The sequence below is a fragment of the Spodoptera frugiperda genome, chromosome 11 (assembly GCF_023101765.2).
Source record: "Spodoptera frugiperda isolate SF20-4 chromosome 11, AGI-APGP_CSIRO_Sfru_2.0, whole genome shotgun sequence".
Lineage (NCBI taxonomy): Eukaryota > Metazoa > Arthropoda > Insecta > Lepidoptera > Noctuidae > Spodoptera > Spodoptera frugiperda.
This window is the reverse complement of record NC_064222.1, coordinates 9,010,473-9,025,324: the sequence shown is the minus strand read 5'-3', so window position 1 is coordinate 9,025,324 and position 14,852 is coordinate 9,010,473. Positions and strand designations below refer to the sequence as shown.

The 14,852-nt window shown below is 39.1% G+C and overlaps 3 protein-coding genes across 4 annotated transcripts in view; 1 reads left to right on the top strand and 2 right to left on the bottom strand.

Moving 5' to 3' along the window:
- Positions 1–14,852, bottom strand: part of LOC118275113 (apyrase-like) — a 235,522-nt gene that overhangs the window by 99,720 nt on the left and 120,950 nt on the right. The gene's annotated exons all lie outside the window — the stretch shown is intronic.
- LOC118274759 (uncharacterized) overlaps positions 1–14,852 on the bottom strand; it is a 380,866-nt gene that overhangs the window by 263,406 nt on the left and 102,608 nt on the right. The gene's annotated exons all lie outside the window — the stretch shown is intronic.
- On the top strand, positions 807–14,678 carry LOC118274755 (alpha-tocopherol transfer protein-like). Its single transcript, XM_050696760.1, has 7 exons — positions 807–1,186; positions 3,748–3,904; positions 4,219–4,340; positions 9,036–9,041; positions 10,527–10,645; positions 13,336–13,549; positions 13,964–14,678. Exons 1-7 carry the CDS (start codon positions 1,027–1,029, stop codon positions 14,116–14,118), a joined length of 933 nt encoding a protein of 310 aa, XP_050552717.1. The 5' UTR covers positions 807–1,026; the 3' UTR covers positions 14,119–14,678.

The following is a 14,852-nucleotide window of genomic DNA, read 5'->3' as shown; positions in this document are numbered from 1 at the left end:
TGATGACTTATAAATGTCTATTATGAGTTTGATTTTCGGAAATTAAATAATTTGGTGTAATAGTACATTCTTACAATGGTGAAAATATAAAAAAAAATCTTTCTTTTCTTTCTTCAATAGGCTTACTCGTTATACGGCGTTCATATCGGTGAACAGTATACAGCCCCTTTTTTGAGGGGGGGGGAATCATCCAATAATTTCTCCCGCCTTGAACGAGGCGAGAGGGAGTGTCAGACTCTTACTGACTAAAAACCACCCCGTTCCTACTCCTGCTTTTCGAACTTTTAAGTTTAACATAATGAGTAATATTTTATTGTATTGTATTTTTTGCAATCGTAATTATATTTTAAATATAGAATTACAGTTTTGATTAATTCTTATAACTTTGCTACATATAATTATTAAAAAAAACTTAAACTAGCATACCCGGCGAACTTCGTTTCGCCACCAATAATTTTCCCCGTTTTCCTTCATTTCTCTTTAATTTTTCCTGAATTTTATCCAACAAATGTAAAACCATGGAAAACGGTTCTGGATTTTTTTTATGAAACACGCCGGTAATCGACCAGACGTATTACCTGATGGTAAGCAATAAGCGTATAGCGTCAGGAAGAAAAACCAGACTTATTTTTATATTATAGATTAAATAATTTGATTATTTAGACGTGCTTATCCACGGAAGTACTGGTACCAAAAAGAAAAAATCTTTAGTCGATGAAGGTTATAAGATATAAAACATCACGCTAGACCAAGCTACAAGAAAATCTACTTACCTAGAAAATAAATAATTTATAATTTGTCCCCAGTATAAACATGTGACTAAGAACGATTGATACAAAGTTTTATAATAGACTACTGGTCGTAATAAAACCAGTCTAACGCCAATCTCTAGCAAATACAGTCAACACTATATATAAAAATAATTTAGTATTTGACATCAGACAACCAGTTCAACTAAAATAGCATTACCTAACACATATTACTATTAAATTTATCGATTCGTATTTTTCGGTAAAATTGTCGGCAATGGAATCAATTGAAAGTTCTCTGCTAAATATTACTCCAGAAATCGTTCGTAATATAAGAAAGATCTACAATCTGGATGATCCGAAAAGACTGGAAGAAGCTATCGATATTCTGGAAGATTGGATACAGAAGCAGCCTCATATAGTCAAGAAGGATTTTAGTAAGCTATTTTAACTATGTATTGTTACTCATTTACAAATCTAATTAAATTAATCAGTCAATAGCCTATAAGGCCACTGCTGGCCAAAAACCTCTTCTCGTACGTAGAAGGTTTAAATATCAGTCCCTTGATCCATTCACGCCAGCCTCCTAAGATAGTTGTCGAGGCTTTTAGAGATCAGCCCATTGGCCGACAGGATCGACTCAATGAAGGCAGGAACAACAAGATAAGAGGTATATAAAAATAATTCGAGTAAAATTGTTATTGCTAACAGTTGCATCTACCCTAATATTATAAATGTGAAAGTTTGTTTGTTTGGTTGTTTTATCGCCAACCACGCTGAAACTACTGAACGGATTTTGACGATATTTGGTACCTATGGGTGATAGGATACTTTTTATCCCATGGGAATGAGAGCGGAACCGATGATAGAAGCTAGTATAAAGTAATTGTGTGCGGCCTTCAGATCTGTAATTGGATAATTAATTAAATCAAATGATAACCTGAAGACAATAGGTTTTCTCGGCTTATCTAGCAATCTACATGCCTTTGTTATGTCATAAGATATTTTTTATTCTAACTCTAATTATATTTTACTAGCTTCTGCGAGCCGCTTCGCACGGGTTTTCGTCCTTTTGTGGGATTTGGCCTATGTGTTATTTTAGACCATAATCTACCTCTGTTCCAAATTTCATTACGATCCCTTTAGTCGATTTGACGTGGAGGAGTAACAAACAAACATACAGTCTTATTTATAATATTAGTAGGATTGCCTGTGTTTATTTGTTATTAGATGTATATCCAATAGAAAATATGATTTGGTGACTTTTTAACCAATTCTATAAAACTAGCTAGCTAACTGGATGATTTATTTTATTTCATCATAATTTTTTGTTTGTTTGTTTTTTTTTAACGTTGCCCCACACTAGGACTTTCTCCTGTGTCGTGGGTGCGTTTACAAACATACAAGTCCACACACACATGACACCCAGACACGAAACAACAATTTGTGGATCACACAAAGAATTGCTCTGTGCGGGAATCGAACCGGCTACAAAAGTGCATTGGAACCTGCCAAGTTTTAAACCCGCTTCCTCATACCAGATCCGACACAACTAAATTATGCTGATAATATACAGTATGGAGATCAGTCATATGACTTAAATGCCAACTACAAATAGGACTCGTCCACAGAAGCATAATACATCTAAATATTTCAACGAAAACCGAAAATTAAAAATAATATATCAATTATTAAATTCTGTGTGAACATCTTCATGTACCTTGGCCACAGAAGAGCTGTATTGTTGTAGGTTGTCTAGAAATATTACGGACATGTGGCACGGCTGTTGGATTGCCGTATTTGTAAAGAGTGTTTAAATTAGCTCAAAAAGAAAAATGTATTTTTCTTTTTGAGTTAGTACTTGGCTTATATTATACATTGTCAAACAAGATGATATCATATATTATATGGTTTAATTAAATGATAAAAGCAACGCAACGTCACGCCTTTTATCCCCGAAGGGGTAGGCAGAGCTGCTCATTACGACACGTAATGCCGCTATACAATGTACACCCAATTTTCACCATTTGTGTTATAAGTCCCATTTAATATGTAGTAGATGAGCCTATTGCCATATACTAGACACAATTCCAGACTCCGTGCTAACTGAGAAATTTTCGAAAAACCGAACACCCCAGTAATTCTTTGCCCGAACCGATAATCGAACCCGAGACCCGTTGTCCGGCAGTCGCGCTTGTGACCACTCGACCAACGAGGCAGGCAATCTATAATATAAAAATGAATCACTGAATGTGTTACTAAGCGCTAATCTCGAGAACAGCTGAACCGATCTGGTGGGGTTTGTTATTGTTAGGACAAGTTTCTTACGTAAGAATTAACATACATAAAAAAATACGGTCTAATTGAGAACCTCCTCCTTTTGTTGAAGTCGGTTAAAAAGAAAGAAAACCAACACTTAACATTTGCGGGGTCGGCTAGTTCGTATTATAATAAAACTATTTAAAACTAGTTTGTGTGAAGGTTTATTTGTACAAAAAGCCAAATTATTCTTTATTAAAATCTTAATGACCATTTGCAAGGTCAAAAAAGTCTTTAAATCCGTTAGGTATAAGAGTGCTTTTCCGCCAGAGATGTGCTATGCTACGTTGCTGTGGATGCGTTTGGCTTCCACCAATCATTTTCATTGGTACACATAGCTTAGCTCTGGTGGAAATGGACTCAGCAAAACTATGTTTTTTATATGGAAAGATGCGTGCTATGATTTCTGTTTTTTATCGGTTACTTTTCGGTGAGTGTGCAGAGTAGTTCAAGCTTCAAGCTTCCTTGTGCGAACTGCTAGGGAGTGGAATGCTTTGCCGGAGTCTGTGTTTCCTGATGGGTATCTTCAAAGTTCGAGTGAATAAGTTGCTTATAGGCAGACGTGCTCCATCGTAGGCCGCATCATCACTTACCATCAGGCGAGATAGCGGCCAAACGTCGACCCATCATTAATGTAAAAAAAAAATGTTATTGAATAATGAATTTTTAATGTTTTTAGGTAGGCGTTATTTAGAAGTATCTATCATATCAAGCAAGGGTTCGGTGGAAAAAGCGAAGAAACAAATAGACCGTTTATGTACATTTAAAACTTTAATACCAAAACTATTTTCAAAATATAATTTGAAAACTGAGCTGCACACAGTTTTAGAGAAATCGTAAGTAAATTATTATCTATCAATCTATAAATTTACCAATTGACCAATCTACCAATATATTGATATATCAATCTATTAATCTAAAATGTATTAATTTATCAATCTATAAGTTTATCAACCTATCATCAATCTATCAACCTATCTATCTATAAATCTGTAAAATTATAAAACTATTAAAACATCAATCTGTTAAGCGAGGTAGTAGCGATTTACTCAACGTGTAAGAAGCTTTTACTTAGCAGTACGACATTTACAGGTTGATTTATTTCATGTAAATAAACAGTAAATAAAATATTACATAATTGTTCCTGCAGATGGCATGTCCCTCTTCCAAGACTGACAGAAGATTACTACAGAATAATATTAATTAAAGGGTTCAGTAGTGACTACACACCTGAAGAAATCCTTCAGTACTTTCAAGCCACTGTAATTGTAAGTAAATAACATTATATAATTTTATTACTGTAACTGCCTCGTTGGCCGAATGGTTGCAAGTGCGGCTGCCGGGCAAGGAGTCTTGGGGTTAATTCCCGGGTCGGGCGAAGAACTGCAAGACTTTTTTCGGATTTTATGAAAAAAGATGAAATGTACCCGGTATATGGCAATAGGCTCACCACCTAATACATGAGATTTACAATATAAATTGTGAAAAGTGGGTGTATATTGTCCAATGGCATTACGTGCCATAATGTGCACCTCTGCCTACCCCATCGGAGATAAAAGCAATACTTTGTCCGATCCGGATATCGAACTTAAGACGCCTTGCCCAGCACTCGCACTTGCAACCACTTGGCCAACGATGCAGTCAGTATTTTAGGTTGGTGTTTTTGATATTAAGCTTGATGGTAGTTTCGTAGGAATTGATTCAGTTAAAATGCGTGTTTGCTTTAGGAGTTTTTATTTACGACAAACGGGTGACAACTAGTGACAAATACATTTTGTTTATTTATTCTTTTTTTACCATAAACAATATAGATATAACATGCCGCCCACCAAAAGGACATAGTTCTTTTCTAAACATAACAATAGGAAATCTTAAAATGGATATTTACTATTACTATACTTATTAAACTAATCATAATAGTCTTAAGAGTATTTTATGTGAAATTTAGCATAAACTTCATTCATTTTCAATTGGCAATGCGCACAACTTGGAACAGCATCTCTTCACTACGCTGTTGCCACTTTTGATACTATAGACTCTAGTAATGCCGTCTTTTCCGGGATGCTTATCTACCACACGACCAAGGGAAAACTTTCCTGGCGGTAATCCGTCGGTCTTTATCAAGACAACATCACCGATTTTGAACTCTTCTGATTTCTTTAACCAAATAGGACGTTGTTGTAATCTTGTCAAGTATTCTTGTTGCCAACGTCGCCAGAAATCGCCAATCAACTTTTGTGTATACTGCCACCGCGATAGGGAATGCATATTTATGTTTTTGAAATTAGGTGACGGTACCACGATAGGAGCTTCACCAATAAGGAAGTGTCCAGGTGTAAGGACTTCTATGCAGTCTGGATCTTTATCATCGATAGGACACAACGGCCTAGAATTGAGACAAGCCTCAATTTGGCACAACACCGTAGTCATTTCTTCATAGGTTAGATTGGTGGTTAGAATGCGTTTCAAATGGTGTTTTACTGATTTTACGCCGGCCTCCCACAAGCCTCCAAAGTTCGGTGAGTACGCTGGTATGTAATGCCATTGTGTTCCTTCCAGTGCCAGTGTGTTTGATATTACACCTTCGAAGACCAGATTTGCCTCTTTCCATGCAGCCATCAGTTCTTTGTTGGCCCCAACAAAGTTTCGGCCCTGATCACTCCATATATCACTACATTTTCCTCTTCTTGCAACAAATCGCTTGAATGCAGCGATAAAGGCCTCAGAGGTTAAATCGCTTACCAACTCAAGATGCATTGCCTTGGTTGACATACATATGAATACGCAGATGTATGCCTTCTGAGTTCTGATGCCTCTTCCTTTAGACATGCTTATATTAAATGGGCCTGCAAAATCAACTCCGGTGTGTAGGAAAGCTCGAGCAGGAGTGACTCGCACTTTAGGTAGGTCACCCATTAACTGTGTTCTTGATTTCGCTTTTAGTCTAGCACATATAAGACACTTGTGTATGCAGGATTTTATAAGTGCCTTGGCTCGTACAATCCAATACCTTGAGCTTATGTAACTTAACATAAGTTGAACACCACCGTGCAGTGTGCGAGCATGTGCGTCGGCGATAATCAAAGGCACCAAAGTGTTCTTGTTTCCTAATATAACAGGATGTTTAACCTGCTCATCCAAATTCGCGTTACGAAGTCGACCGCCCACCCTGAGGATACCATCTTCGTCAAGGTAAGGATTTAATGTTTTAATTTTACTTTCTCCTTTTAATGCTTTATTTGATTTTATCCTTTCTATATCATCTTTAAATTCTTGTTGTTGTACTAATTCTATGCATTTCATAAGTGACTTTTCTAATTCCTTTGTAGTAAAGTTCTTCTCCAAGTTATCTAAGCTTCTCTTAAAATTTAAAAATCTTCGACAGTATGTTATTACTTGTATCAGTTCTTGTAAATTAGTAAACTCATTAAACTGTGACGTTAGGCCTTCTTCAATATTTACTTTTAAATTTGCTTGTATTGTATCTCTTTTTCTTTCTAAATCAGTAGATTCATATTCTTGTTTTAATGTTATTTCTGTTTCAGAGAGCCAAGCTGGACCCTTCCACCACAAATTGGACCTTTTTAGATCAACTATTAACATACCCCGTGACCCAATGTCTGCAGGATTATCTTCAGATGAGACATGAAACCACCGGTTGTTATTTACATTTTCAGCTATCTCTACAACCCGGTTTGCTATAAATGTCTTCCATTTGTGGGGATCGCCTGATAACCACGCAAGGACGATGGTTGAATCTGTCCATGCATAGATGTTTACGGTAGGTATTCGCATGGCTTGTTGTATTTGCTTAAGCAATCTCGACAGTAACAGCGCTCCACATAACTCCAACCGTGGTAGTGACACAGTTCGTAGCGGTGCCACTCTAGTCTTAGCTGCTTGCAGTTTTGTTGACACTGAGCCATCCCGCATCTTTATTCGGACGTAAGCTACAGCTGCGTATGCTCGCGTGGAAGCGTCGCTGAAGCCATGAATTTCTATTTTGTCTACCTCACTCGTTAATGTGCCAAGCCATCGATCAATATGTACTTCTTTTACTCCTTCAAAGTCCTTACGGATAGTCAACCACTCGTCAATCAGGTTTTGACTTATTTTGTCGTCCCAGCCAGTCTTTTCCAACCATAATTTTTGTATTAACATTTTAGCCAAGATCAAACTCGGAGCGATCCATCCCAGAGGATCGAACAATTTCTGCATGTCAGATAAGATTGTTCTTTTTGTAATTTTATCTGACACTGGAAGTAAGTTTATTTTATATTGAAATTGATCTGTTCCTAGATTCCAGATCAAACCTAGGGCTTGCACAGTTCCATCTAATTTTAAATCTAAGTGTACTCGTGTTGTTCTCTTATTGGCTTCTATAGATTGCATAAACTCCATAGAATTCGAAGACCATTTTGATAATATGAAGCCACCTTTTTGCAGTATAGATGACACTTCTTGAGCTGTCTGTATAGCTTTCTCTGCTGTATCCTCGCCTGAGATCAGATCATCCATATAAAAATCTGATTTGATAACTCGTACGGCTTCTGGATGGTTTTCACCTTCATCGTCAGCCACTTGATGAAGAGTTCTGACTGCTAGATAGGGTGCTGAAGCTGTACCAAAAGTAACACGAAGCATACGGTATTCTTTGATTGGATCTGATTCTTCTTCTCGCCACAGAAGGCGATGATATGTATCGGCGTCTTGTTTGTGTAGTAAAACCTGAAGATACATCTTCTGGATGTCACTGGCATAGCAGACACGATATAGTCTCGATCGCATAACAATATCTCTAAGGTCGTCTTGCAGTTGAGGACCTACAAGTAGCTCATCATTGAGAGAAACGTTATTCGACCCTTTAGCCGAAGCATCAAATACGACGCGTGTCTTTGAAGTTTCTCTGTCAGCGCGGACAACTGCGTGATGAGGTAAGTACACAGATTTGTTTTTATTACTTTCATTTTCAGGTATTTCTTCCATGTAGTTTGATTTTATATATTCTTGCATGGCCTTTTGATAGTTTTCTTTTAGTGTAGGCTCTTTTCTGAATCTTCTTTCAAGCTGTAGTAGTCTCTTTCTTGCTATTTCTTTAGTGTTTCCATTAGGAGATAAGGGTTTTTCAGTTTTAAATGGTAAGCTTACTACATATCTTCCTTCTTTTGTTCTTGTCTGATTTTTTTCATATATAGTTTCACATAGCTTTTCTTCTCTTGTTAATTTTCTTTTCTTGTCTGTGTCAATTTCCCAAAGGGATTTTAACATGTTTTCTACTTCTATTTGTTGATGAAGGACCAGAAAACTTTCTTCTCTTACACTGGTATTGATTTCTCCAAACAGAATCCATCCCAGGTTTGTTTCTTGTGCACATGGAGAACCCGGAGGACCTTTGATTAATTGTTGCTGCACGATTTGTGCATACTCTTTAACACCAAGGAGCAAGTCTATTGGACCCGGTTTGTGATACTCCGGATCAGCCAGGTTGAGTCCCTCTAGGTGTGGCCAATGTGTGACAGTAACAGCTTTGGAAGGGATTTTCGTGGTTAACTGTTTACTCATGACGTATGCTTCAATGTTGATCTCGAAGCTTGAATGCAATCGAGAACCAATCCTTAGTTGTACCACGTGATTGACGTTAGTTTTTGTAGATCCCACTCCAATGATACTTCCTCTTGCTGTACGCCTGGTTAATTTAAGTAGTTGTGTCGCCTTCTCGCTAATGAATGATGCCTGCGAACCTTGGTCTACCAGTGCACGTAGAACAACAGTGTGATTATGTTCGTTCCTTGCTAAAACTGTTGCCGTGGCCAGTAGTGCTAGACTTGTGCTTAGTTTGGTACTGTGATGCGACGCGATTGTAGTGTTGACTAGTTCCTCCTTCTCTTCTACGCCGTGTTGTACTACTTTCGGTTGTTCAGTGTCCTCAGATTGTACCGAAGAAGTAGCGTCCTTAGATCGGTGTAGCAGAGTGTGATGACGTCGACTGCATATACGACATGAGACTCGCAATTTACATAGGTATGCGGAATGTCCTGGTACCAAACAATTAAAGCAAAGTTTGTTTGACTTAACATATTCAGCTCTCTCAGCAGGTTGCAGTTTGCAGAACTCCTTACAGTGGCATAAGGTATGGCTTTCTTTACATAGCACGCATTTTCTATCTCCCGACGATGGTGAAGTTGAGGCTGTAGCAGTAACAAAGTGTGAACGCTCTTTGATAGACTTCTCACGGAGGCCCGATGTTGACATTACAAGTTCTAAGGTACGGTATTTTGATTGCATGAACTGTCTTAAGTCATCCCAGGTAGGTAATTTATCGTCTTCATTTGTACAAACGGTTTGTTCCCATTCTTTGTGAGTCTCTGTGTCCATTTTCTGAATCACTATAAAAATGATTATAGGATCCCAAGAGCTCGTAATTATATTTAAGTTTTGTAAGTTGTTTAAGCAATCCGTTGTAACGTCCAATAAACTCTTTATTTGATTTGCAGATTGAGTATTTATTTTTCTTTGCGAAAATAATTTCTTTAAAACTGAATTGATAATCAATCTTTTATTACCGTATCTGGTTTTGAGAACACTCCATGCTTGTTCATAATTACTTTGAGTTATTTGAATAGGTTTCAATAACACCTCGGCCTCTCCAGTGACACTACTCTTCAAATAGTGTAACTTTTGAACATCACTAATCGCCGTGTTTTCATGAACTAATGAAATAAATAAGTCTTGAAAGGTAGGCCAATCTTCATAATTCCCACTAAATCTTGGTAGTTGTATCCTCGGCAGCCTAACGAGTTGATCATTAGTCGTATTTGTAAATGAATTATTTTTCGATGATGTGGGTAGGGACGATGCGTTTATCGTCGACAAAAGGTCTTGCAAGTCGGCTAATAACACAAGATATAAATCTTCATAAGTATAGAAATCCTCGTTAACGAAGTAATTTAACGTTTGTTTTTGTTCTTTCGTTGTTATCTTGACTAATTGTTGATGAGATTCTCTGAATGTTGTCCAATATTCGTCTATACATTTTATTCTTGCCTCGACGTAACCTTTTGTCAGCCTGGTTTTAGGACATTTCTTAATGTTTACTTGCGTTTTTTGTAATAAAGCAGCTGTGTCTTCTAAAACGTTTATTAGCTCCTTAGTAGTCATTGCACCTTTTTTTGCTTCTATTCATTCATTAATGACGGACCTTCGGAATGCGATGTCGCTATTGTTCTCGTTGGCCGGCCGATATCTTCGATAACTTGTTTTTTGCAATTAGCTCGGTTCGTAAATCTGGCTCGATTGTGACCACTATGTTTTTGATATTAAGCTTGATGGTAGTTTCGTAGGAATTGATTCAGTTAAAATGCGTGTTTGCTTTAGGAGTTTTTATTTACGACAAACGGGTGACAACTAGTGACAAATACATTTTGTTTATTTATTCTTTTTTTACCATAAACAATATAGATATAACAGTGTATGTGAACGGGTTCACAATAATAGTCGACTACCGCGGATTGAACCTGCTACAGTTAGTTACAAGAATGAGCACAGCCGATGTACAGCAATTCATCAATGCATTAATTGTATGTATTTTCATAATTATGTACTTGCATTTGCCAGGAATTAGGGTGAATGACATTTTATTTTATTTTAATATCTGTCTCGTAGATTATTTATTGTAAAATATTAGACACGTAATTTTTATTTTTCTAATTATGGTATACTGACGCATGAAAACACAAGTATAGATACTTGTATTGAATGATTACGTGCGATGACTAAGTTGATTTATTTTATTTCGACACCAGCAATTTATACTACGCTAACTCGAAATTTGGAAAAAACTTTTTTTATGCCAAGTTGCTTAAAATGTGTGTTTACATTCGTCATAAAAAAATTGAGAAGAAATATGCAAAAATAAGAAAGTTACAAATCTTATAAAACGCTAAGTAAAGGTACTTTTTGAAATCACTCGATTTATATTACGCCAACTATTATTAGCGGAGTGAGCGCGCGGATCACTTTGGTCAAAGTCCGTGCAACACTGCACTAACTCATAGTTAGCGTAGTTTAGTGCGTTCGTGTGTATACTTGTTCGTTTGTAAAATGAACGACTTAGCGACTTTTACATATTAAATACTTATGTGTTAACGTATTAATTAGTTTATTAATGGTACGTTGACTATTCTTTTTGTAAGTAAGTACATGTTCTTTATAAAATATTGAAATATGCATCAGATGATTGATCATCCACTACGACGTCCCGTACTACACTTTTTTTTTTTTTTTTTTTTGAGGGGGAAAATCATCCAATGACTTCTCCCGCCTTGGGCGAGGCGAGAGGGAGTGTCAGACTCTTACTGACTAAAAACCACCCCGTTCCTTCTCCTGCTTTTCGAGCCGGAGCCCCGGTAAACCCGCTAGGTAGTCCGCAGCTCCGGATCAGGCATCAGCCCTACTGGGCCCCATCTGTGGTGGTCTGATGGCTCTTTGAGGCGCGCGCGGAACGCGACGCGCCGCACGCACGGGTCTGTTTCTGTTCGGGCGATGAGCTACCCTTGCTCGCCGTCCACAGGCCCGCACTTACGGTGGCCGGAGATCGTCCCGCAATCCCCGACGCCCAGAGTGTCTCTCGCGACGGCTGGGGCGTGAGGAGGTTTGTTCCCTCACGCGCCCCGCCTCCTCCTTAGCTAGCATGACTGCTTCGCAGAAGGAGGAGACGGCATCCCAATCCCTCTCGCTCCGCACCATGGCCTGAACCAGTGCCGGGCGCGAGAGGTCGCCGTCGCCGACCACATCCCTGAGGACTTGGCGGTGCTCGGCCCACGCAGGGCACACCGCCACTGTATGTTCTACTGTGTCCTCCGGGCGGTCCTCGCAGTGATGACACCCGGGCGTTTCCTCCCGCCCAATAAGGAACAGGAACCTACCGAAACTCCCATGTCCGGTAAGCACCTGCGTCAGGCGGTAGGTGAGGACGCCGTGGCGCCTCTCTAGCCACTCCTCAAAGAGGGGTCTTACCGCTGCAATGACAGCGAGCCCAGCCCTCGGTTGCGACAGTCGTTGCTGCCATTCCGCCATGAGATCGCGCCGGAGCTCGTCCCGCCACGCACTGATCTGGCGCGGCAGTGGAGTTTCGCCCCGGCGACACGCGTCGGCGCGCAAACTGAACATGCGCGCGAGCACCTTCGCCTCCAAATCCCACGGCGGTAATCCGGCAAGGAGGTTCGCCGCCTCCCCGGAGATCGTGCGATATCCACGGATCACCCGGATGGCCATGACCCTCTGAGATGTGAGCAGCGCCCGAGCTGGCCGCCGCATCAGGTTCGGCGCCCACACAGGGGCGCCGTAGAGGGCCATGGACCGCACGATCCCCGCGTACAACCTCCGGCAGGAGGCATTTGGCCCCCCGAGGTTTGGCAGGAGCCGCTTAAGCGCAGCCCCCGTCCGTTCCAACTTAGGAGCCAAACGTCGGAAGTGTTCCACGAAGTTCCATCGACTGTCGAGGACGAGTCCTAGATACTTCATCGTCGTCTCGACGCCGATGGAAACTCCTCCCGCCGTTATTTGGGACCCACCCAGAGGTGGCGCGTTCCCGCGGCCATGAAAGCACATGGCCTCGGACTTGTGGAGCGCCACCTCGAGTCCCAATTGCCGGATCCTATCAACAACTGTCGCAACCGCTCTCGCCATTAAGTTGGCCGCCGCCTGGTGCGACCTCCCGTGCGCTAACACTAGCGTATCGTCGGCGTAACAAATTACGCCAACGCCGTTCGGGAGGTCGGTGTCCCGTACTACACTACACTAACATTAGTTAGACGTGTATAAGATGTAACATTTTTTTGATGAATTACGTTTATATACGGCTAACTTGCGCTAAATCAAAAAATATAAATAATTAAGGAAATATAAATATGAGATATTACAAAGAATAAATTAAATATTAAGCATACCAAATTTCAAAAAAGTATCTTAATTAATGTAAAAGTTATCACGTTTTTTCCTTTAAACGCCTCTACTGTAAAGTACGCTTTTTGAGTTAGCGCAGTATAAATTGCTGGTGTCGATTTAAAACGTAAAGTAAATGTAATGTTGATATTTATGATAACAATTTACATAATAACTTAAGAGGGAAGACCCCTTAAGTAGGGACTCAATAAAATAACCGACTTGGTATTACATGGATCTCACAACTTTTTACGGCAGAAAAACTGATTAGGTGCGAAACTTGGATTTTTTTACAGGATGTTTTTGATGGTATTATAATTTTCAGGAAGGCTATGGCGCAAGATTAAAAAATATCCACATTATCACCGAATCGACAGCTATAAACTTACTCGTTGCGACTGCTAAGCAATTTATAAAAGAGAAGATTATTAAAAAGCTTCAAATTGTGAGAACTTTAGAAGAATTACATAACTTTATACCTAAAGATCTCTTGCCAGAAGAATACGGAGGTAAAGAAAAATCTTATGAGAAAATTCATGGTAAGTTATTTACATTATTCTAAATAAAGTATAAAAATAAATCAACAATAAATGAACATCTGTATCCAGTGCGGCCCTGCAATATATCGTCATCATCGCCACGCCTTTTACCCCCGAAGGGGTAGGCAGAGATGCACATTATAGCACGCAATGCCACTGTACAATGTACATTGTACACCCACTTTTCACAATTTATGTTGTAAGTTCCATGTAATAGGCAGTGAGCCTATTGTCATATACCGGACACATTTCCAGACTCCGTGCTACTACTGAGAAATTTTCGAAAAACCGAAAAAAAAACCAGCAATACTTCGCCCGACACGGGAATCGAACCCGAGACTCCTTGCCCACGAGGCAGTCCCTGTAACATAATTACTATAAAAATATGTTTTAATGCCTTTATTTTGGTTACAGCGGATTGGGTAGAAGAATTATCTTCTGAGAAACACATAGAGTATTTGAAGATGATGTCCAAAGCCTGCACGGATGAGACCAAGCGACCGATAGACAAATTCAACGAGGAATACATGGGAATGCCTGGCTCTTTTAGGAATTTAATTGTTGACTAATTTTGTTTGATATTTTACTTAGGCTTGTATGTCATTTGTTTAGTTTATAATCACTAGTGTTAGGAATAGGTAGTGCCTTTGCATTAGGTTAAACTTTGAACAGAGAACAGAGAAAGGAACGGAGACTTCCTTAGTACTATATTTTTTTCCGTAGGTACTATTCACTGCGTTTTATTTTTCTTTTTATAAAAACGATAATAGTTGTAACGACTGTGTTGTGTTATGTCTATTCGCAAACTTTAGGTAAAAACACGAATTTATTCCAAATGGCATATTGTTTTTATTGTATATAAGCGTTGTCCGGGAAAAATATAGTACTTCATTCCTTTTCCCTGTTCTCCAAAGTTTAGGCTAATAAGTACTACCTATTCCTATCACTGATAATTACACTAGTTTCTGCCCGCGGCTTCATCCGCGTTCCTGTGGGATAAAAAGTATCCCATGTGTTATTCCAGACCATTACATTTGTAAAGTATTTGTTACATTTGCTTTTAGATCTATTTGTTTTATTATTTTGTATTGTATTGGTGAAAACAAAATAAATGTTGGTGAATCTAGAAGACTTAGATTTTTTTTACCGTCTCGCCTTTTTTCTCTTGTAGGCAGAGGTGCACATTATGGCATTTAATGCCACGGTACAATGTACAACTCACTTTTCACAATTTATGTTATAAGTCTCATGTAATAGGGGTGAGCCTATTGCCATATATTGGGGACAATTCCAGACTCCGTGC

Excerpts from the sequence above, each read along its gene's own strand:
- LOC118274755 (XM_050696760.1), top strand. The coding sequence starts at position 1,027 with ATGGAATCAATTGAAAGTTCTCTGCTAAATATTACTCCAGAAATCGTT. Across the intron at positions 1,187-3,747 it reads TATAGTCAAGAAGGATTTTA|GTAGGCGTTATTTAGAAGTA; the intron begins GTAAGCTATTTT and ends TAATGTTTTTAG. Across the intron at positions 3,905-4,218 it reads CACACAGTTTTAGAGAAATC|ATGGCATGTCCCTCTTCCAA; the intron begins GTAAGTAAATTA and ends TTGTTCCTGCAG.